General features: G+C 47.1%; 1 protein-coding gene across 12 annotated transcripts in view; it reads left to right on the top strand.

The window, feature by feature from the left end:
* AGAP1 (ArfGAP with GTPase domain, ankyrin repeat and PH domain 1) overlaps nt 1-23,579 on the top strand; it is a 556,588-nt gene that overhangs the window by 332,130 nt on the left and 200,879 nt on the right. For all 12 annotated transcript variants that reach the window (XR_016394007.1, XM_089916180.1, XM_089916184.1 and 9 more), the window contains one exon: nt 21,997-22,101. Coding sequence is in view for 11 of the 12 variants with exons in the window: in XM_089916180.1 (XP_089772306.1) it covers nt 21,997-22,101 (105 nt within the window). In the remaining variant the exon portion in view is untranslated. The remainder of the gene's footprint in view (nt 1-21,996; nt 22,102-23,579) is intronic.

The following is a 23,579-nucleotide window of genomic DNA, read 5'->3' as shown; positions in this document are numbered from 1 at the left end:
CACGTGGACCAAATGCCAGTCCAATTCTGACCCAGCCCCCATGAGTCAGGGACACAGTGTGCACCGGCAAGGCAGTGACCTTGACCAAGGGCACCCCGCGTACACCGGCCGAAATGAGAATAGGGGTGAGTGCGGGAGGGTCACCAATAAGTGTCCCTGCCAGGGTTGCCATTAAATTCCAACACTTCTTTTATATGTGGAACCTAAAGAACACAAAACAAAACAAAAAACCAGACTCATACAAAAGGAGATCAGATTTGTGGTTACCAAAGGGGAACAGTAGGGGTTCGGGGAGCTGGAGGGAGGTGGTCAAAAGGTACAAACTTCCAGTTAATAAGTTAACAGGATAAACAAGTACTAGGGATGTAAGGAACAGCATGATGGCTGCCGTCACCACTGCTCTGTGGTGTATAGGAAGGTGAAGAGAGTAACCCTAAGAGAGCTCATCACAAAGAAAAGCTCCCCCCGCTTCCTTCTTTTTGTCCTTCTTTTCTTTTTATTGTATGTATATGAGAAGACGGATGTTAGCCGAACCTACTGTGGGAGTCATTTCACAATATATACAAATTAAACCACAATGCTGTATGCCTTAGACTTACACAGTGATGTATGTCAATTGTTTCTCAATGAAACCAGAAGATAAACTATTTCAGACGGTGCTGCCTGTTTGAGGCTAAACCCCAGAGACGTCTCCTCAGGGTCGGCTCATGCCGTGTGGTATCTGTGAAGCCGCTTGGTCCCGACAGTGTAGCCTGGTTGGCCATCTTCGGTGTTCGAGGGCAGTCTGCTGTAGACGCGCAGAGAGACACACAGACTCAAATCACACCCCATGTAATGGGCCCAGAGTTGCTTGCATGGGAACAAGCCCTCCGGGGAGCGCCCTCATTGGCGCCCACCCAGATGCTGCACCAGCAGTCAGCCGCTCAGTGCAGAGGCACTGCATCCCTGGGACGCTGCTCTTCGGAGCCTTCCCTGAGCATCACACGGGGACCTCGGATGTGGTCCCTCCCCTCTCCTGTCCCCGACCCTCCTGGGTTGCTCATAGCACATCCATTGAGGAGACCAGGGCACACGACCCTGGTCGCAGACGTTACTTTCCTCGTATATATATATTTACTTACTTACTTACTTACTTATTTATGGCTATGTTGGATCTTTGCTGCTGCGTGCGGGCTTTCTCTAGCTGTGGCGAGCGGGGGCTACTCTTTCATTGCAGTGCGCGGGCTTCTCGTTGCAGTGGCTTCTCTGGCAGAGCACGGGCTCTAGGTGCATGGGAGGCAGTAGTTGCGGCTCGCGGGCTCTAGAGCACAGGCTCAGTACTTGTGGCACACAGGTTGCTTCGCAGCATGTGGGATCTTCATGGACCAGGGCTGGAACCCATGTCCCCTGCACTGGCAGTCCCACAGCCGTTACTTTCAAACCAGAAACTACAAAAGTGGATGCGCACAAAAACATGGCTTGCGTGTCACACACATGTCGTCCCCCTTTGCATGTGTGCACCATACCTGAGTGACAGACGAGCTCCCCTCTGCCCGCCGGTCAGCTTTGGGATGGCAGCAAATACAGTCAGTTACTGACAAGGAAAGACCGATACAAGCGTTTTCTATGGATGCCTGTAACTGATCTCCAAGAATTCAGCACAGAAGTCACTTGGGAATTGATTGGGTACAAAGAAAGGTTTTCCAGTTAGAAGCACTGAAGGACGCAGAAGTTTACTGAAGTTCATCCTGAAATATCTCTTTTGATCTGTGCCATGTTTTTTGTTTAAGCGTTTGAATGTTTTAGGTGAGCATAGCTACCCTCCGCGCGGCTTCCTGGGTGATCCCAGGGAATTTTCGTTTTTCTGGCAGAGGACTGGGTAATTGGCAAGACGCCATGTACGTCATTTAATTTAGTATTGCCGTTTGGGGAGAATGCTTATCTTAATTGCTAAAACCTTTAACTTTGTATAAATTCAAATGGAACATAATTCAGGCAATATAGCAATCTTTAACAAATTCCACCATCAACATTACTACAAAAAGGAAACTTAAGTTGGGCACATAAAATTATAACTCATTTAACTTTCCTTTAGTTGGTAAGCAAATTACTGTTACTGCTTCAACACATTGTATCCAGGGTTTTGGAAACATTCGTTAAAACATGAAAAGATAATACTGTAGCATATGAACATAGCATCTTCAGAGATACATATTTATCAAACATTTTAGCTGCAAGGTTCTGGAGGGGTTTGGACTGAGTAAAAGCAGTTTTCCTTATAAAGGATAAGGCTTAGTGCTTTTTGAAAAAAAAGACATTTGAGCCTTCAAGTTGGAAAATCGACAGGCAGAACATATACATCTACTTGGATTTGTTTGAAATATAGTAACTTAGGGGAAATTATTTTAAAATGTATAAAATTAAGAAAGCAGACTCTTTAAGTAGTTATGATGACTCTTACCCAGAGATGATAAAAAGTAGTGAACATGAATTATTTCGCAGTGAATTACATTTTGTGTGCACAATTATGTTCTCATTACTTGCTGTGTACTTCCCCTTTGTCAAAAGTTATAACATATCCATCTACCATGAAAGGTCCCTATAACGTGAAGGTGGTTTCCCTCCGTGCCTGTGAAATTGATGAGCTGATGAGCTGGGAGAGACTCACTCATATTTTAATGCCAGCCATACCAGTCCTCACACCCAGGGAGCTGGGGCATCAAACTCGGTGGTAGCAAGGAGTATTTGCCGCTGTAATTGACAAATAATACCCCTCATAAATACTGCCAGTCTTTTCAATTAGTTTTCATCTAAAATACGGGCTACAAAATGATGGCCTGTCAACTGACAATAAATGGCAAAAATTAATAAATTGTCTCCTAAATAGAATGGACACTTAAGAAAAATTGGGCCGCCAATTTAGCACAGCACGGAGCGAGGGGAACCTTTTGTACGGATGCCGGGCACTGATGTCGTCTCCGTCTTTATTAATGGTCCTCGGCGGTTGCTGACAGTTTTGTTGCTACTGGCAACTTTCTTCATTAAAATTAAAGCCAGCATCAAATTCTATTAGCCGTACGCTAGGCACCTTGCACTTTCTTATACATATTGTTTCTTTTATTAACTCCCTCTCCACCCATGAGAAGTTTTAAAAGAAGTTAAATGGGAGGAAATACTTGCCAAGGCTAGAGAACCATTCTCTGTCCTTGAGGAAGAATAGCTCGCTCTTGTCCTATTAGAGCCCGCATCCTAAAATCGACAAGCATCTCTTTTTTCTGTTCCCTCCCCTTTCAACATGGGGAGCCTGTTACCTCTATAAATGTGTATGTTCTTGGGTCTGCCAGCTTTCAGATAGAAACAACCGAGTAGCATCAGGCCTTCTACTTGCTTGTTTTTCCTGGGCAGTTTTGTTTTTTTTTTTTTTTTTTCTTTTTAGTTCTGGCTTTCCTTTTCTAACTGCATTTCGTAGCTGACTGTACCTTAGCACAATAGTAGCTTGATGCTCGGAGGGACTTGAATTTGTCAGGAATGCCTTAGAGTTATTTTCCCTGAAGGCATTACTTTTATCTGTAGAACAAATTTCAACCTTTGAAGGCAAAAAAATCAAGCTTTGCTGAACAAGTTCTGAACTATTGTCTGGAGAGCCGTTGGCCTGCCCCTCACAGCACTGAAAGCAGTTCAAAGACCGAAATGCCTCAGCCCTGGCTCCGAGCCTCTTTTCGGCAGCAAGAAGTAACAAACAGCTCAGGTTCGAGGGCAGCTCGGGTCCTGCCTGGGAGCCCAGGCGGACACTACCGAGCAGAGGTTGTGTGACTGCCACTGGGTGCCTCTTGAAGGGGAATTAGGCTGCGATCACCAGCCACACGGGCTCCCTTTCCCTCCCAAACCAGTCTCTTAACTGCTTTCTTATGGCCTGAGTTTGGGGGCTAAACCTTCCTCTCAAGTGTTTTTCTTCTTCTCTTTCAACTTTATCCTACACTAAAAGAAACGCAGACACTTGTGAAAACTATAAAAAGTTAAGTGCCGGGCACCAAAGGAAAAGGCACTTACCAGAAAACCTACTCAGAAAAATGTAACATCTCTGAGCATCCTGGCAGTCAAGGTGAAAAGGAAAATACAGATCTGTGCTCTGTTGAGAGTCATTATGTGAGTGCCCGGCATTTCCTGTAGACCTCTTAACCAACCACTTGAAACCGTGGTTGCTGTTCTTTTTTCTTTCCCCCCAAGGAAATAGTTTATGGATTCAGTATACGAGTGAGCTTTTCTAACCACATAGGTTTCCAATCACCACTGTCTCCCCATACCTTCTACCGTCACATCACAGATCAACAGGAATAGTATCTAGGATAGTGTTAAACCAAAGAGAATCCAATTTGTGAAATATCCTGTCTTAGTCTCAATTTTGGATTTGTTTTTAACGTAAGAAGTGACTGGAGTTTGCAAACAGTTCATATTTAAAGACTGTACAGCTTTTTGCTTTGCAGAGAGTTCTTGCAGCCTGTTTTATTCTTTCTGACATTTTCATAGTGAAGTGAATCAATCAAATCATTGCAGGAAGGCTCTGCTGTCTAGTCCTCTTTCTGTGTGATCTTAAATAATTCAACGAAGAACAACACGTCTAATAGTGTTTCAGTTAGTTGGCGTTTAAAAACCAAGCATTCACTAAGACTGTATTATTTGCTAAAATCTAGATGTGCAATTATTTACTATTGTTGAAGGGCCCATAAAATGAACAGGACCAAATCTCTGTACGTGCCTACGGCCCTCTGAGCCTACAGGGGCTCTTCTCCCACTGCAGACCCCCCCCCTCCCCAATATCTGAACCTGGCAAGGAAACAGTTGTTACTTGATGATTGAACCCACTAATGTGTTACAGTAAATGGGGCATGAAATACAATACTTCATATATAGTATATACCGAGTGATTCTTGTATTGAAACAAGGCCATTTTTAACTTGCTGACACAATACTTGGAGTGTTTCATCATTAAAGTGCCCTGATTAACAGTCACCTTCTAGAGTGAGACCGTTGGAGTCATTGTTTTTCTAATGTGACGCATCAGAGGATTGGTTGAAGGTGACTTCACCCTCTTTTATGTTTTAAATTTTGGTATTTGAGGACTTTGGCGTGAAATAAGGTATAGTATTTTTTATGTGGACATTTCCTTAAGCACATTTTTGATGACTGCTGAGAATTTTATCCAGAATTTTTATGTCAGTAAGGTGTGATGGACGCCACTTGATTTTACTCCGTAATTAGGGAGCACATTTCTCGTTGATGGCAACAGCCTCTAAGCTGGAGCACAGAAGACGTTGGTAGAGGATGTTTGGTAGAAAAGAAGCACATCCGAGCTGCCCCACAGTCACCATCACCTCTGTCACCCACATGCATTGTGCGTATTCAGCAGGGTAGCCCCTGCCTGCAGTTCGGGGCTCTGCACGCTGACGGCTATCTTCCCTCTCCTTCCAGGTATGTTCAGACACGTGAGCTGACTGCTGTCTGTGAAACGACCCACTAGTGACCCTGGTGGGCAGCTGGTGGATGGGTGGGCATGCTCGTTCCTGCTCACCAAGGCAGTAGTTCTAGGGATGGCCCTTTACCTTCTTTATGCGTATTTACACTTGTAAGCACATATATCCGTTTGATGACAGTTTTCAGCAATCTGACATTTCCTCAAATGAAACTGCTGGGGAAGACACTGGAATCTGTAGAAAAGTTCCACCTGACGTCTTAGATGTAAGACAGCAAGACCATTTGGGAGGAAGAGAATCATTTTGCACCCTGTCCTGGGTGTCTTGGGTATCTTTGTTTGAACTCACTCCTTTAGGCAAAGACTGAGAGCAGGGGTGCCCCCCCCGAACCAGACTAACCTAGTAAGTGAGCACCTGACAGGTAATGGTCTGAAATGAAAACTCACCCACTAGCTTATAGAGACCCTGCCGTCCTGGGCCTTCAGTGATAACTCTGAGTATACACACAGCCCCAGGACGTGGCACTGACTAGATTCACTTGGGTTTTCCAGAAACGCAGTCTCTCTCTGTCTCTATCTCTCTGTCTCTGTCTTTGTCTCTTTTATTTTCTAATCAGTTCACAGCAGTATTCAGTTTCCAAGAAATTAAGTAGTAGTAATAGTGGTCGTCGTAATCATCGTCATCACTGGGAGAGAAGATAGTCGTGGAAGGAAATGTTTGTGCTGCTCATAAAAAGATCGCATGTGGGGCTTCCCTGGTGGCGCAGTGGTTGAGAGTCCGCCTGCCGACGCGGGGGACACGGGTTTGTGCCCCGGTCCGGGAAGATCCCACATGCCGCGGAGGGGCTGGGCCCGTGAGCCATGGCTACTGAACCTGCGCGTCCGGAGCCTGTGCTCCGCAACGGGAGAGGCTACAACAGTGAGAGGCCCGCGTAACGTAAAACAAAAACAAAACAAAACAAAAAAAGATCGCATGTGAGGCTTCCCTGGTGGCGCAGTGGTTGAGAATCTGCCTGCCAATGCAGGGGACACGGGTTCGAGCCCTGGTCTGGGAGGATCGCACATGCCGTGGAGCAGCTGGGCCCGTGAGCCACAACTACTGAGCCTGCGCGTCTGGACCCTGTGCTCCGCAACAAGAGAAGCCGCGACAGTGAGAGGCCCGCGCACGGCGATGAAGAGTGTCCCCCGCTCGCCGCAACTAGAGAAAGCCCTCGCACAGAAACAAAGACCCAACACAGCCAAAAATAAAAATAAATAAATTAAAAGAATGTTCAACATTTAAAAAAAATATATATGGCATGTGGAATGTTTCTGGAGACCAGGGCTTAGCAGTATCAGGGGCGGGACGGCTGTGGATTCCTGTTCTGTGCCGGTTCTCATCCACAGTAGAGCCTGCGTGGAGGGCTGTGTTGAGAAAGCTCGATGCTCGCCCTCGCAAGTGCCTAGAGGGTGGCGAAGTGGGAGCCTGCCCACCAAGTGGGTGCCACCCCTGGTTTAAGTCTTGGCTTAAAAGCGAAACGTGGCTGTTGGCACCAACTTTCTTCTTTTCTTAACCAGGAGCAAAGTGAGTAATCCTTCCCTCCTTTGATTTCTCCGGTAGAAACTCTAATCCAGGTTTGAATTGCCTTCCTCTGCCTGTGCCCACATCTTAATTTCCAAAATAGAAGAATCCCGAGGGGCAGGCCCCACGCGGTGTTCTTCTTTATGCCTCCCTGTATCCAAAGCAGCACTTTACACTTAACCGTGCGTACAGGAAGACGATTTGTACTGATTTGGTGTCTGATGCGATCTCCTTACGAGCGTGCGATTTCTAATCACCTTTGCTGTGTGGTGCAAGGCATGTGGTTACCATAACAGGATTGGAGCCCTACAGACAACGTGGATGCAGATTGGGGTTTTACTCCTCACTGGCCATATTACCTCGCACGATTATTTAATCTCCATGAAACCTTTTACCGTTCACGGCGATGGTTATGTCATACAGTTATGTGTTCATTTGTCCAACAGCCTTTTTTTGAGCACTTGTCGTGTGCCAGGTTGTAGGAAACAAAAATGAGCTAGACGAGAATGGCCTCTTCCCTGGTTAAGCTGCCGCTACAGAAGCCCTGGAGCCCGACAGGGGGGAGCAGATGTGATCTGGGTAGGCAGCAGTGTCAGATGGAAACAGAATGTGAACCACAGATACAATCGCACCCCTCTTTTGGTATTCATATTAGAAAGAGTAAATAAGAACAAGTGAAATGAAATTTAATAATGTTTTGTTTAACTGAGTCTATCCCAAATTAAATCATGTCAGCATGCAGCCAATTTAAAAAGTTGCCCATTTTTCCTGCTAAGCCTTCAGAATCTGGTGTGTGGTTTGGGTTTACACCTACAGCAAGCCTCAGAGCTGAGGACAGGTGGAGTCCTCACTTGTCACCCGGGGCTCGTGGTGACTCTGCTGGGCAGAGCAGGCCCAGAGCTGGGGGGACTTAAGCTGACTAGGAGACGCCTGCTGAGGAGGTGGGAGAGGGAGGGGGAGGGGCGCCACAGTTGGTGACAACTCTCACCAGTTTGGCAGTGCTGCCCAGTCTGGGAGTGATGGGGAGCCTGAACACGGTGGGAAGGAACTACCTGGGGTGCCCTGGGAGAGCTCCCCACAGCTGCTGGTGACTTTCTAGGGGCAGAGTGTAACCTGGAAAGAAACCAGGTCTCAGCAGTGGCAGCATCTCAGGCAGGTGGGTGAGCAGCTGGGAGACAGGTAGGAGAGAAACGAGAAGGAAGTGAGAACAGAGCGTATCCCAAGGAGAACACGTTTAGAAGTGTTGGTTAGGGGAGAAAAGACAAATCTCCCCTGCAGAAGACTAACACTTAGCTGATGGAGATGTAAAATCTACTCACAGCTCACCTGATGTCTCACACCAGGTAACTTCCATGTCCCACGCACACCCTGCTCACACGCACGCTAACAGTCGCCCTGGTGGGTGTCATATGGGGGCTGATGACTGGGTTTAGGGATCATTTGCTTGAATAAAGAAGCAGCTACAGGTTTTTTATTGTTGCTTGTCCAGGAATTCCTCTCTGCCACGTTTGCACACACACGTTCGCGTGTGTCACCCCACAGTTTGTACTTGGGGCAATGCCCCCCCCATCGCACAAAGGGGCCCCTCCATCCTTGGCCTCACGCTGTCACCCGGCTGGACACTGGGGTGTCCTGGCTTCCGAGGCGGGGGATTGAATTCAGTTTGATTTTCTTTAGTAAAAGAAGTCTCACCGGCTCCGAGCGAGCGGAGTCCCTCTCCAGCCCGCCGTTTTTGTTTGTGGTTCTCGCCTCCAGGGGTGGTCTGGCTGGGAGGACAGGTCAGGGCCGGGATGACGGAGCAGCCCTGCTACGCCGCGCGCCCGCTGGGCCCCCGGACGGCAGTCAGTGTTGCGGGGTGACTGCAGCGGTGTCACCAGGCTGCCGTTAAGGCAGAGCTCTCATCCCAGCTGCCGCAACCCTGGTGGCAGAAAGAGGCAGGGTAAGAGGGAAGACAAACGAAGTGATCAAGAGATGATATTAACTAGAAAAATCAAGAAGGATCTGTCCATCCTGGAGGCAGTGGTTTCTTCTTCGTTTCCTTTCTTTTCGTTCGATGAGGGGAGTGTTTTTGGTTGTTGTTTTAAATTATCCCAATATATAGCAGCCTCATTGTTTTGTTTTTCCGTCCCTGTTTAGAATTCATTTGGTCCTCGTTGGGACTTCATAATTCAGCCAGACCTATCGTGAAGTTCACATCTCTTCAGCGTTCCTCAGGGTTAACATGCTTTTCTAAAAAGGGGGGAAAAAAACCAACAAACTTTTTTTCCCTTCCCCATCATTGTTCTCCGTCTCGTTATTCAGTTGACACGGAATTAAATTGGATTCTGTGTCCATCATTATTAAAATGTGAAGTGTGTCGGTCACAAAGCATCCATTCCGGGGCAGTTGGCTGAATAATTCTTTTCTTTATTATCCCAAATTACTGCTGAGCTCTGGAGAGGGGAGCAGTTTAGCCAATTATTGCCATTTGAGCTGGATTTGTGGGTGATTAGCTCCTGGTCGAATCCAGTCCCGGCCGGCGCTTTGAAGCCGCGCCGTGTGATTTTCTCAGCGGTGAGGTAGAAATCGACGCGGCTAATGACAGGAAGGTCGCGCGGGTGAGCTGACCCGCGCGTGGTGCAGGCTTGGGTTTCGCAAATAGGGCATCCACAATAACAAGTGTGTCACTAACCCCGCCGTGCATAATCGAGGCTTTATAGGATTGTCAGAGATGCTGACAGCTCAATTAAAGTGGAACCCTTTGTACCCTACAACCTGGCAGAATGACAGAAATATTACTAACCAGAAAGGGGAGGGCATCGCGAGGGAGCTGCTTAGAGATCCAGAATCCTCACTGGTGCCTTGGCCTCGTCCCCCAACTCCCTCCACAGGCTGGAGCAAAGCTTCCATTTGTGGGATAATAGATCCTCTGGATGGGGGGCTAGGGACGCAGATATCACTATTCCAAAAAAAGAGCTCAGCTAAGAGGGGCTTCCCGCTGTTTCTATGGAAACACTCTAAACTAGGTGGAAAGTTAAAATGGTGGAGTCCTGGCAGAGCTTGCAGGTCCTGGTCGAACTGGTCCGTCTCCTTTTACCAACACTGACATCCAAGCCTCACGTGTATGAATTTGCTAGAATTGTTCTGTTTGAGGAGCATCTGGGGAAACCATTTAATAGGAATTAACTTCTTGCATGTAATGAGCGGTTGTTACTGACTTTCTTCTTTGACTTAAGAGTATTTTTCTACGTCTAGAACCACAAGCTGTTTTGATCCACGGTGTAGAGTCTTGTCGTTTTTGTCCCACTTGCTTTTTCCTGTTAAACCTATAGTAGGTGGGTCCCTCATCCCGATGTGATTCAGTGGCATTGTGATTGAGTGGCGGGTTGTTACACCCTCCCTGCTTTTTGGTTTTTGGTTTTAGGTTTGCGATGGATTGCTCTGCTATTTGGAGACATTCCGGATTTGGGGAGATAGTTTAGAACCAGGCACGTCTGTAAATTGGGGTGATTATTTAGGACTCACCGCCTGCCAGCTCCGGCGGACCTGGCGCCCCAGAACTCCCAGTCTGTTGGGGTGTGCTGTATTTGAGGGGCCTGATGGATGCTCAGGGAACACGTCCTACTGGGGAGGAAAAGTGAGACTCGAGCGAGCAGGGAGTTGAGAGCTGAAGATGCTGTGTGACGCGGGGACCTGCAGGGCATTCGTGGTGAGGTCCGGGCTGTACTACCTGCTGTGCTGGGTGCTGGTGGATGAGACCATTTCTCTGTCCTACAGCAGCTTACAACCTGTTTGTACACCGTCGTACTAGTCTTTCAGGGCTGTCGTAACAAAGTACTGTTACGGAACCAAGCTTGGGTCCCCTTGCCCGCACTAAAGCCAGTCTCCTGGCGCCCGGCTGTGGCGAAGGGGGAAGGGCAGCGTTTACTGCAGGGCACCAAGCACGGAGTCCAGGCAGCTAGTGCTCTAACGGCCTGAATTCCCCGTTGGCTTTCAGGGACAGGTTTTTAAAGACCGGGTGAGGGAGGGGGGTTGGAGGGTGTGTGATCAGCTCACGGACACTCTTCTGATTGGTTGGTGGTGAGGTCATCGGGAGTCAGTATCACCAGCCTTCTGGTTCCAGCCCATCTGGGGTCTGTGTGCTGGTGGGCAGCATGCAGTTAACTTCTCCCACCTGGTGGGGGTTTCAAGTATCTTCCAACAGCTCAAAGGATGTGACTTAGAATATTATCTGTAGCCCTTGAGGAGGAATTAAAGGTCCTTGACTTCGTTTAATGGCTAAACTATTACTTTGTCTTGCTTGACTGTTTTCTTCCTGCGTTTCCTCACTTCTCTGATTAAATTTATTCAAAACTTTTATTAAAGTTTTTCTACAGACAAGGGGCAGGTGGAGGACATGTGGGGCGGGAGGGCATCTGTCCCGGGAAGGCCCCATAGGGTCCTGCTCGGTTACAGCTCCACAGACTGGGAGCCTTAAAAGCAGGCATTTAGGGCTTCCCTGGTGGCGCAGTGGTTGGGAGTCCGCCTGTCGATGCGGGGGACATGGGTTCGTGCCCTGGTCCGGGAAGATCCCACGTGCCGCGGAGCGGCTGGGCCCGTGAGCCATGGCCGCTGAGCCTGCGCGTCCGGAGCCTGTGCTCCGCGACGGGAGAGGCCACAACAGTGAGAGGCCCACGCACCGCAAAAAAAAAAAAAAAAACAAGCATTTATTTTCTCACAGTCCTGAAGCCTGGAAGTCTGAGATCAAGGTGATGTCCTTCTTTGGAGTCCTCTTGCCTTGGTTTGTGGTTGGCCATCTTCTCCCTGTGTCTTCAGATCATCTTCCTTCCATGTGTGTCTGTGTCTGAATCTCTTCCTATAAGGACATCAGTCCTTCTGGGTTAGGGCCCATCCTACAGGCCTCGTTAGCCATACGTTCTTTAAAGGCCCTGTATCTCCAAATGCAGTCACATTCTGAGGTCCTGGGGGTTAGGACTTCACAATAAAAATTTAGGGGGGATATAATTCAGCCCAGAGCAACCATTATTCTAAGGGTCCAGGTGATGCTTGTTTCAGCATAGGTTATGGAAGCCCAGAGCCCAGCTTCCATAGAGTGCTAGAGTGTAAAGGGGTCTTCAGCAGGAGTAAGGGGAGGATGCAAGATGGGAACTTGGGGGAAAAGAACAGAATTTGCCAACTTTAAATTAAGTCAGTTGGACTTCCCTGGTGGTGCAGTGGTTAAGAATCTGCCTGCCAGTGCAGGGGACACAGGTTTGAGCCCTGGTCCAGGAAGATCCCACGTGCCGTGGAGCAGCTAAGCCCGCGCGCCACAGCTACTGAGCCTGCGCTCTAGAGCCTGCGAGCCACAGCTACTGAGCCTGCGTGCCTAGAGCCCGTGCTCCACAACGAAAGAAGCCACCGCAGTGAGAAGCCTGCGCACCGCGACCAAGAGTAGCCCCCGCTCACCACAACTAGAGAAAGCTTGTGCGCAGCAATGAAGACCCAACGCAGCCAAAAATAAATTCATGAAATAGATAAATTTATTTTTAAAAAATAAAGTAAATTAAGTCAGTGGCTGCCAATTGCTTCTTCATGGTTCTATATCCTGTAGCAGGGCTCAGCAACCTTCTTCTGTGAAGGGCCAGATGGCTAGTATTTTATGCTTTGCAAGTCACACGGTCTTTCCTGCAACTCCGGAGCTGTACTGGGTGAAAGCAGCCCTGTGTAAGAATGGACACGGCTGCGTTCCGATGAAACTTTATTTACAGAAAGAGGCAGACGATTCCATTTGGCCCACAGGCCAGACTTTGCCAGCCCCAGTGCTGCAGGATTCCCAACGCTAGCAGTCTCTGTAGGGTGCACTGGCGTTGAGATTCCTGTTAAAATGGGGATGAGCCCAACGCTCAGGATTATACATCCAACGCTCCTAACAGGGAGTTTGCTAATGTCGTCTCGGTTCCATGTGTAAGTGATGGAAGGATGTGAGGGGAGGCGGGCACAGACTTCACGCCCTGCAACAGACACTTCTGTGCGTGAATTTCCACTCCTTTGGGTCCAGGCACGCTCTTGGTAAAGTGTGTATTTGTTATCTGCAAGGGACAGCTTAGCATAATGAGAGAGCAGGAACAGGATGGAGAGAGAAGTTTCATGCTGGAAGAGTGGGCTGTCGGCGGAGACACAGCGGGGGGTGACACCCAGCTGGAGGGGCTTCTGGCAGGAGCCCCTGACAGGGGAGGAGAATGTCCCTGTCCCTTGTATGGTCGTTCGACTCCTGTGCTTCCCCAATTTCTAGTGATGAAATGTACCACTCACCCAGATGCCCTTTCCTAGTTTTGTTTTTTTTTTTTCTTTAAGTCAACAAAACATAAGTGAACCACAAGTATAATACACGTTACAGGAAAAATCTTGGTGGGAATAAAAGTACTAAATGCAAATGTGAAAATCGAATGATTGGTGATCTTACTCTTTGGATCTCAGGTAAAGATGCCAGCTTTTCTCTGCGACATTTTAGAAATTCCATAGAAAACCTTTAACTGCTATCATGAGAATCTACTCAAAAGTACTAAGAACGCGAATCATAAAGTCACCGAGGCGCCCTTAACGAGTGTTCATTGTAGAACCAAAGAAGGACTCAAACCGCACTTCCTTTTTAGAAGCAGAAATACTAAACATTTCTGAACTTGTGTGGAATGTTTCAAACCCTGGAAAAACTATCGTCATTTTAAACTTGGTAATTAGGAAGCTGTTGGCACCCCCTCAAGTGCAGCAGGATAATTCAATTTATATCACTGCTGAATCACACATGGCCTCTCCTTTGCTTTCAGTCAGATGCATGCATGGCCTCCAGTGGCTGTTAAAGCAGATGAGAAATGCTGCCTCAGAGCAAAGATCAGTGCTTCGTGTCTGTCGATGGTCTGATCTTTCCGTGGCGCAGCCTGCAGCTGGCTGGTCCTCCGTTGCCTCGTAGGACCCTGGCTGGCTGTTAAATGTTCCCCCGGTGTCGTGATGATCTCTGTGCTCGCAGACGCCAACGCCACTGGTCCCTGCAACTCAAAACAAAGACTGATTTGCCTGCTTTAGACCCCCAGTCTCTAATGCAATCAGTAAATCTTTGTTGGTAAATAATTGCTATCGAACAGGGTTTTAATATAAATTTATGAGTGGTGTTTTGTCCCAGCTTGGGGCTGCAGTGGGCACTGAGTGATGGATTTCAGGTAGCACTTACATTCATTACGTTAACTTTGTAAGTTATTTAAAGCTTGTACCCTTAATAACATTGCTGTTGGCTTTCAATGACCGCTTGGGACTACGCAGAGAATACACATGACTAATAAAGAGATTGCATCCAAAAGACAATTCTACTCTTTGCTCCACCATAGAAAAAGTTCCCTGAGCCAAAAAAGCAAGAAATGCCTGCCTAGAATCTGATGTTTTGGTTGTAGATCATTAAAAATCAGTCTTTCTGATGCATCGGTAAATGAATGAGGTGGTAGCAATTAGGTCAACGTTTGCCATTTCTAAGTAAGAGAAGAGGAATATTTGAGATGTCACAAAGCCCTTAAATTTCTTACTATGCAAACTAGTAAAAGATGTTAAAGCTTTGAAATTGGTCTGGAGGGTGAAATGATTCACTGGGAGGTGGTGTAGCTTCCGGTTATGAGTATAGACTATCGCTCCCGGCTCGCCCCACTGCACTGGTTATCTGTTGCTGGTAATTAACCCAAATCATAGGGGTTTAAAACAGTAACCATTTTATTATTGCTCATGACTCTGTGGGTCAGGAATTTGGAGCAGGGATGTTGGGGATAGCTCGTTTCTGCTCCACAAAATGCCTTCTAGGGCTGAGGCATACAAGATGATTTCTTCAGTCACATCTGGTGCCTCAGCAGATGTGGCTCCTACGGCTGGGGGTTGACGCCAGCAGGTCGACGACCGTCGTGTATCCAAGACCCCGATTCTCCTCCATGTAGTCTCAGGGTCTCTCCCTTCTCACTGTCTCCCTAGAAAAGTGGTCCAGTTTCTTACAAGGATGCTAGGGCTCCCAAGGGCACAAAAGCAGGAGCTTCCAGGCCTTCTCAAGGCTTCAGCCAGAACAGTAGCATCATTCCCACCGTATTCTACTAGTTAAGTTGAGTCTGAGGGCCTGGGGTGAGAGAGTGAGCTGAGTTTTTGAGGGTCATCTTTGGAGACTAGCTACTTCGATCTGCCCTCCCACGTGCAAAATACCCTCACCCTGTCCCCAGATTCACCAAGTCTCATTCCATCATGGCATCTGGCTCAGGCTTGAATCCAAGATTGTCATCTACATCAGGTGCACATGTAGATGAGGCTTCTGGGATATGACCTTTCCATGTGAAGACCAGGTAGTCAAGGGACAAGTTATCATACGCATAAACACACACGCACGCACACACACACTCACGGTGCTGACACCGGCGCAGGAGAACCACAGCAGGTACCTTATTCCAAAAAGGAGGAGAGGGACAGAACACCTGTAGATACCACTGGTCCACAGCACAGGGTATGTTCTGCTCCTAGGGGCATCCTCCTTGGCCCTGGGCTCTGCTATCTGAGTCAACCTTCCTTCTCCATAAGAAATGGCCTGTGTACAGCTATGTAGCTTTCTCAGCCTGTACTTGGGTTGAAAGCCCAGGGCCTCTTTTCTCTGTGCTTTTTATTTTACTTTATTTTTAATAAATTTGTTTGTTTATTTATTTTGGCTGCCTTGGGTCTTTGTTGCTGTGCGCGGGCTTTCTCTAGTTGTGGCGAGCAGGGGCTACTCTTCGTTGCGGTGCGCGGGCTTCTCATGGCGGTGGCTTCTCTTTGTTGCGGAGCACAGGCTCTAGGTGCGTGGGCTTCAGTAGTTGTGGCACGCGGGCTCAGTAGTTGTGGCTCACGGGCTCTAGAGTGCGGGCTCAGTAGTTGTGGCGCACGGGCTTAGTTGCTCTGTGGCATGTGGGATCTTCCCGGACCAGGGTTTGAACCCGAGTTGCCTGCATTGGCAGGCAGATTCTTAACCACTGCGCCACCAGAGAAGTCCCCTCTGTGCTTTTTAACCCAAAGTGGTGTAATTCCTTTAAAAGCCTTGTGGGTGTCCTTTGTATCAAATTACAAATTTGGTCCGTTAGGCAAAAGCCAATCCACAGGTTCCTGTCTCTAATCCATAGGTCTTCTGGTAACGGGAAAGGTCTACCTTAAATCTTTCTGAGTTCTCAAGAAGGGGGTCTGACTGCCACACTCTTGGTGGGGTCTTTATTCTGAGATCATATCCCCTGCTATTCCCTGGATTCGATCTTTGTTCTGAGGCCAGTTCTTACGCTCAGAGTTTTCTACTGCAGGAGAAGCTGGGATTGAGAAACAGTTTTTCTCGTGGTCTGGTCCAGTGAGGTTTTTAAATCAGAAATATTTTTTCTAATTCTGCTTGAAAACTACCTTGATCTCCTCTCCCTCCTCCCAGACTCATCAGAGCTCATCAGAGCAGTTAGCATGTTTGGCATTCTGCTCGGAAATCTTAGCCAGGTCCGTGCAGGGGTTCACTGCGCATCCTGGCTGTGCTGCACGTTCCCACAGGGAGCAGGTCTGCTAACTGTCCGTCCTGCCAGCACACAAGGCGGACCCCTTTCTCCAACCTCAGGGAGCATTTTCCTCACGGTCCTTCCAGCTGTTCAGTCCCTGCCAGCCTCAGCCAGCTGCCTGGTTGCAAGCCAGTGACATGTGTTTTTGATTTTTGTTACAGCAACGCAGGACGCTAGTTCTGTTTCTCTAGTCTCTTTTTGCCTAATACTCTATCCCAATCCCTAATGATTTGAAAAAACTATGATTATTTCTCATAATTCTGTGGTTCAGAACTATGGACAGAGCACAGCATGGCTTCTTGGTCAGAGCTCCCCAAAGCAGAAGCTGCCAGGATTTCTTAAGGTGTAAACCCAGTGTAGGTATAGCATCACTGCAACTGCTGCTGTTGGTTAGAGTGAGTCTCAGGCACCCCTGAGCCAGTGTGGGATGATTTACACAGGGACACGAAGCCTGGTGCATTGGAAGCTGTCTTGAAATCAGCTACCAAGCTGGCTGTGTGAGTTGGGCAAGTTACATAGCCTCTCTGTGCCTCAGTGGCCTCATCTGTAAAATGGGGATAGTCAGAGTAATTACCATCAGGTCATCATAAGCTTTCAGTGAGTTAATACTTACTTCTAAGGCTCTTAGAGCAGCATCTGGCTCACAATGAGCCCAATATTGTTTTGAAATAAAAAATTTTAAAAACATGCATAAGCCATACGAAATTCAAATAAAGCATTAACTGTAATTGACGTCTACACTGGGGTAGCTGGTCCACAAGAAACGATCTTAAACAGGAAATCGTTTTTACATGTACAAAAGTGGCATCTGAAAGATAGACCAAGTATACATTTTGACATTCCGCCGTGTGGTTTTGCCCTGGGTCACACAGAATCAAAGAGACTTAGAATCAGAAGGGCCATTTACACTCGCTGATGGGAGCTGCCCACCCGTGTGTCTCTGGCAGAGCGCCTTCCGGCCTCTGTCATCTTCTAGCTTGTGGGATCAGGGCTTCGTGTCCTTCAAAAGTTTAAAATGAACTATTTTTAGGGTTTTCCATTTTCCTGGTAGTTAGAGTAGAAATTGTGTAAGTCTGGGATGGCAGAAGCATGGGGGATCCAGTCTAGGGGCTCAGCCTGCAGTGAGGGGCTGCTAGCATGTTAGAGCATCCTGCTTCATCGGTAGAAGTTTGTCCTAAAGGGAGGTGATAGGTTCTCTCCCTTCAGCACTTTGGGGGATGCTACCTGTGCTCAAGAGGAGAGTCTCACCATGTCAGAGCGCTGGAACCTTTTGCTTTGGGAGGAGTCTGGGGCTAAGAACGGGCTTGGCTGTGTAGCTGTGTGACATCTCATTGGGTCTTTGTGGCAACTGTCCTTGGTCCCTGAAGAGAAGGGCATGCTGGGAGCAGGCTGCACTCCAGAGTTACAGACCAGGCTCGCCCCCCGGAGGGCAGCGGAGCCCTGCTCAGGCAGCTGTAGGGGTCCAGGCCCATGGGTTCACTGTCCCCAGGGATTCTTGAGCAGGGTGACCCCGGGCAGGGATCAAGCACAAATATTGGTCTAGCAGATTCAGGATGGAATGGTTTGACTTCCAGAGTCTCCTGTGATTCTGAAATTCTGTGATTCCCACTTGATACAAATACTCTCTAAAAATCAGGGTTCAGAATTAATTTAAGAAAAGAAATGGGAAGAAAGCAAAAGGAAACACATCTTTAATCCACAGAAGCTGTTTCCTGAGTCTCCTCGTTTGAACTTCAGTTAAACCTCTGATTACAAAAGTTCATCCTGCTTTGCTGCCTCCCACGCCCCCGACTCATCAAAGACCTCACGTCTCATCATGTTTTTCAGGATGGGGCTCTTCTCATTATTTATGGAGAGACCACACAGTTTGCTGGTTTCTCCTAGTGTTTTGCATGACCTTTTCTAAAGGTTCACACATGTAAGTGCAGAAGCGGACCCTGACGTCCAGAGCTGTGGGCATTAATCCACAGCCCTGGGCTTTCCCGGGACTCCCCTTCCAGGAAGTGCAAGCCTGTGGATGGCTGTCGTCTGGGTGATAGGACGGAGGTCCCACGTGGCCCAGCCGTGGGAGGGCCAGCACCTTGGTCCAGACCCCGCTACCGCCTTCTGCTAACTCTTGGCCGGAGGTCGCAGACACAGAGGTGCCTGCGTCTGGCCTGCAGACGTGTCGGGTTTGGCCTGAATTACACACAGATGGTGTATAGTCCGTTGCTGACATTCTAAAGTAAGGAGCCGTCACTTAAAGCTCCAGTTTTTCTTCTTCTCTTGGGTCATCAGGAAATCTGGAAATGCAGATGCGGACCCTGCGTTCCCTGCTCAGTCCAGGGCGCCGTTCCTGGACCGTTGGCTCCGCTATGCGTCGTTGACCTTCTCCACCCCATCAAGAGGTCTGGCCTTCTCCACTTGCAACAGCCTGACCACCCGCTTCCTGGGATCTTTTAGTAAAGCTGGAGATTTGCTTCCATAAATCCTCGTCCCGGTCTCCCCTCTCTCCAGGACACTCAGAGTTTAGGGCATTTTCAGGGTACTCTTAAGATTTAGCAAACAGAAACCCCTTCCTCTGGATCCATATACAATGTATTTTCAGGAACAGATTTGAATTTGTTCATGTTAGAATGGTGCTTATCTGTTCTTTCACTGCGTGAATGTAAAATACCGGACCGAGTGCTACTGGTATTTTATATTCCCTTGCAATCCTGGATTCTCAGTGCCCTCTCAAGAGAGGAACCGGACTGGAGGTGCCTGCCAGGATCCTGGGTGACCCGCCGCTCTCAGGTTTGGGTTTTGTGCCCTGGGAGGACGAGCTGGTGCTTCGAGACTGAAGGCCGTAGGCCAGGCAGTGGTGGGGGACACTGGTCAGTTTGACCGTTGTGGTCATTTGCCCACAGGCCAGAACTCAGCAGCCCAGCGTAATGACAGGAATGAAGAGAGCACGGTGGCTGGTCCTGTCACCTCCCATCACTAACGAGCTCCTTTACCTCTGTGGTCAGAGTACACGTCTGTAACGAGGGAGCCGTCATAACTCTGCTACCCCTGCCCTGCTTCTTATGGGGAGCGAGTGAGAGAGAGAAAAATGACGACACTTAGAAACGCATCAGCACCTGCTAGCACTCAAGCCGCTGAAAGAAAAGTGTGCCTTCCCTGGTCCAGCTCTGCCCAGACCAGCAGCTGGGCGACCCCATCTTGCGTGCAGCATGACGTGGGGAGCCAGGCGGCCAATCGGTTCAGTCTCTACTGCAGTCTTGGGGTGGGCTGTGAGGGGTGGGATAATAAACCCAGCTGGGGCCAAGACTTAAGGGCAGAAATACGGTTCCTAGGCCACCAGGGTGTTCAGGTCTGCTGAATGTTGCGGCATTTGAATAATCAAGATTTGGATTTGAATTTTTTTTTTTTCAACAAGATTTGTCAAGACTTGGATTTTTTTTTTTTTTCAACAAGACATTAAGTTTTCCTAGGACCAAACAAATTGGCCTAATTTAATTTCCCAGAAAACTATGACGTCGTCTCTTCACATGGCCTCCTGATAAATTTTCCCTTTATTCCCTTAAGAAATAAGTCTTTATACCTTTCACCAGGGAGCGTAGGATTTGCTCTTGAAAGTGCCCACGTGCTAGCTGAAAGACTTCTGTACGTCCCTCTGCACGGAGCCCCGGGGTGTGACCTGAGGCCTGCATTTCGTTTGAGGCTGGAGGAAAAGCTTTCTGAGGCCCAGGGCGGCTCTCAGCCACCAGTGACACATAGTAACCCCAGCCCCTGGTATTGTTGGAATTCCAGCTAAAATGGATGGTGGTGGGAAAATGTGAGCCTGCAGAAGAACTTGTGTCACGTTTTATTATGCTGAGTTTTAATATCTTAGAAATCCCACCAGGGAGGGACATTTCATGATTTTAAGTGTTGCTTTTTCATTGTCACTAATTCATTGTCACCAGTGGTGACCGCCCCTCTCCCACTGGTTCTTACTATGTCCTGGAACTTGCGTCGCCTTGGTTTGTAAGTAAAATTTTCCTCTGGGCCTGCTTCCCTTTGTTGGTCTCAGTGCCATGTTTGGTGTATATTGGTCGAGATTCCAAGAAATCAAGGTCTGCAGCTTTATGTCACGTGCTTTCTTTAAGTAAGAACTTGGAAAGAAATGCTCTTCCAAAGGTTTACTTGTGGGTTGCCTCAAACTTTGAAATATTTTCTTTCAGCGACAATAAACGTTTGTGGTCGGAGTCCCGAGTTGGTTCATAATCCACTATATTTGTAAACTTTGGTGTAAAACTAATGTCACAATATCGGTAATTAATTGCAACTTAATTCTATTACATAAAAAAATGCTTACTTGATTTTTTTCTTGTATTTTGGTTCCGATCAAGAGAGTCAGGAGGTGGATGGAGGCTGGTAAAAATTCCCAAGGGGACTCAGGATGCCTCTGCTTCTTTAAGGTGTCGGATTCTATCTCAAACTTACAACATTCTTTCTGCCTCGATCTGGGTGAATTCACTAGCATTAGTCTTATGTGTTCTCAGTCATAATCATCATTGTGTAGGTTTATAAATGGGCAGCAAGAGGAAGGGCAAGGAAGGAGGTTCTTCTGTGTTCTTTCTTTTCCGTGAACAGGAGTTAGATGAACCCAGATGTGAAAGCTCAAGTTGAAATGGTACGGAAGGCGCGAAGCCCCAAAAGGGAAAGAGAAAGTGCAAAGTCGAGGTGCTGGGCCTGGCAGAGCTCAGGGCTGCCTTCAGTTTTCTTAACTCAGGAAAACCTACAAACAAGGCAGAAGGTTTGCTGGGAATTGGTAGTTAAAACAAGAATAAATTCTCATCAGTCATCTAAGGAAGACTGGATCAAATATACTTCCGAAGTTTGTTGGTTTCCAGTTTTGAATGGTTTTCAAGAAGCCCTAATGTGATTTCATTAAAAATGGGTTAAAGTAAATGATACACAGTTCATCTATTAAATGCCTTTGCTAAGCTTGCAAATGGAATTTCATTTTTAATAAATTAAGATCTGAAATGAAAAACTATAAAAAATGTTATTTGTAAATATCATAAGGTAAGAATATGGTTACTGTCTTATTTTTAGAAAAGGAAATGCAGGTTCCTTTTTAATACCTTTAGGGGCTCCATGTGCTTATAACTTAGTTATAAGAAAAGGTATGATGTAGCACGTCAGGATGGTTTGTATTATATTTGTTGAACCAATGGCATATCTTAGCACTCATTAATGGCATAAAGTTAAGTTTTACACACACATACACAAAAGGAAATTGGTTGACTATAAATATATCGTATGAAAAAGAAAGGAGAAAATCAAATTACCAAGCTAAAAATGTGTCATTTCCATTTGAAGATGGTATAGAGAAAATGAAAGTTTAACAATTTAAAAATTACCTATGTGCCTGCTCTTTTTTTAAAAAATGGACCCAGTACTTTATATTTACTAATTTCTGTCTGCCTCCTTTTTCCTTACAGGGCATGCTGCTGAAGCGAAGTGGCAAATCACTGAACAAAGAATGGAAAAAGAAATACGTCACCCTGTGTGACAATGGTGTGCTGACCTATCATCCAAGTTTACATGTGAGTATCGCTCCTTCGGAGAAATTAGCAGGTGTTGGGCGGGGAGGGGCAGAGGGGGTCCCAGCACAGTCAAGCCTTTCAGCTCTGTTGGAGGTTAAAGTAGTATTTAAATGAGAGTAAAAATTTTAAGTGAGAGTAAAAAGACAGGAGCAAGTAGTAAAAGAGAAAGGAGGAAAAAAAAGAGATCTGTCTGAAAATCTAGACTAGGGAACCCAGGGTCCGCTTGAGCAGCTGAGAACCAAAACAAGAATTACATGCAATTCATGAGTCAGTTTTTATTGTCCGATAAGAACACATACCAGTTTGTGAGGCAAGTTCGTTTTCTCTGTGTAATAGAATCTCTTATACTGGTGATCTTTATAAGATAGATTAAAAGACAATTAATTTCATCAGTGGGGGGAAAGTAGACATTCCACCCACGGTGAGCTCTTTTAGAAAGTGGTAAAACCTGAAGACGGGGTGTAATGCCTATTCCAAGACGACACATTCCCTGAATCCTGCGTGATGTTTATCTGCCTTGATGTAGACAAACGCGTAGATTAGAATATATAGTATGAGCTGGTTGTTTGATTATATCACATTGTTAAGCTTTTCATTTTAAATACTTTAAAAAAAATTGCGCAGTGACTGGCAAGAAGTTAGAAATAAACGTACTGCAAAAGATGAAAATCCCCAAATACCCACTGGAAAACGTGACTGCTCACGTTTTGGGCTGTATGTCCCCAGCCATTTCTACACCCTGTGCTTCTTCCTTCCACAAGCATGCAGTCCCCCTGTGCACATGGCACGTGGCCTGCTCTCCTAGACGATGCAAGATCATAGGCACCTTCCCGTGTCAGCAAATGTGTGCCACCATTTTAAATAGTTACGTAACATTCATTCTGCACACGTGCCCTAACTGACTTAACAGCATCTCCAGAACAGACATCTGGCAGTACATTGACATTTTGAGTGACTTTTGCTGTTGTAAGCAACTCTAATCAGTGTCTTCTTTTGACGCTTCTGTGTCCTCATCCATTTCCCGCAGATTCCTACCCGTAGCCTTCCTGAGTTGAACAGCGTATGCTTTTATGGGCTTTGGGTATGTAGTGCCAAATTCCTGGAAAGACGGCATCAGTTCATCTCCTCTGGCTTTTTTCCCTGCATTCTCAGGAACATTTCCCTTTTTCAAAAACCTTTCCAATAGGATGGGTAACAGACGGTACCCTCGCTGTGTAATTTGCTTGCTGGGGTGAATTGCCCTTTTCCCTCTTGTCTTACAGCAGTGGCTTCACCTTTCTGAACCGTGTTCAAAAGCATGTTTCTTTAGGTGTCTCTGGTGTGTTTCTCCTGTCGATGGAATGCTTCCCATGCTTCACCATTAAGTAGACTTTTGAGATCTATACTCCTTCTTTTACAGAGGAAATTCCTTTGTGCTTGATTTATTTGGGGTTATTTGGGGAGTAGAGTCAGGCTGCTTCTCCAGTGACCTCCAAATC

This window comes from Delphinapterus leucas, chromosome 8 (genome assembly GCF_059928025.1).
Source record: "Delphinapterus leucas isolate spDelLeu-1000000601 "Yukka" chromosome 8, BTC_Dleu_Yukka2, whole genome shotgun sequence".
In the NCBI taxonomy this organism is placed as follows: Eukaryota; Metazoa; Chordata; class Mammalia; order Artiodactyla; family Monodontidae; genus Delphinapterus; species Delphinapterus leucas.
The sequence above is the reverse complement of the archived record's forward strand: the minus strand, read 5'-3'. Positions and strand labels throughout refer to the sequence as shown.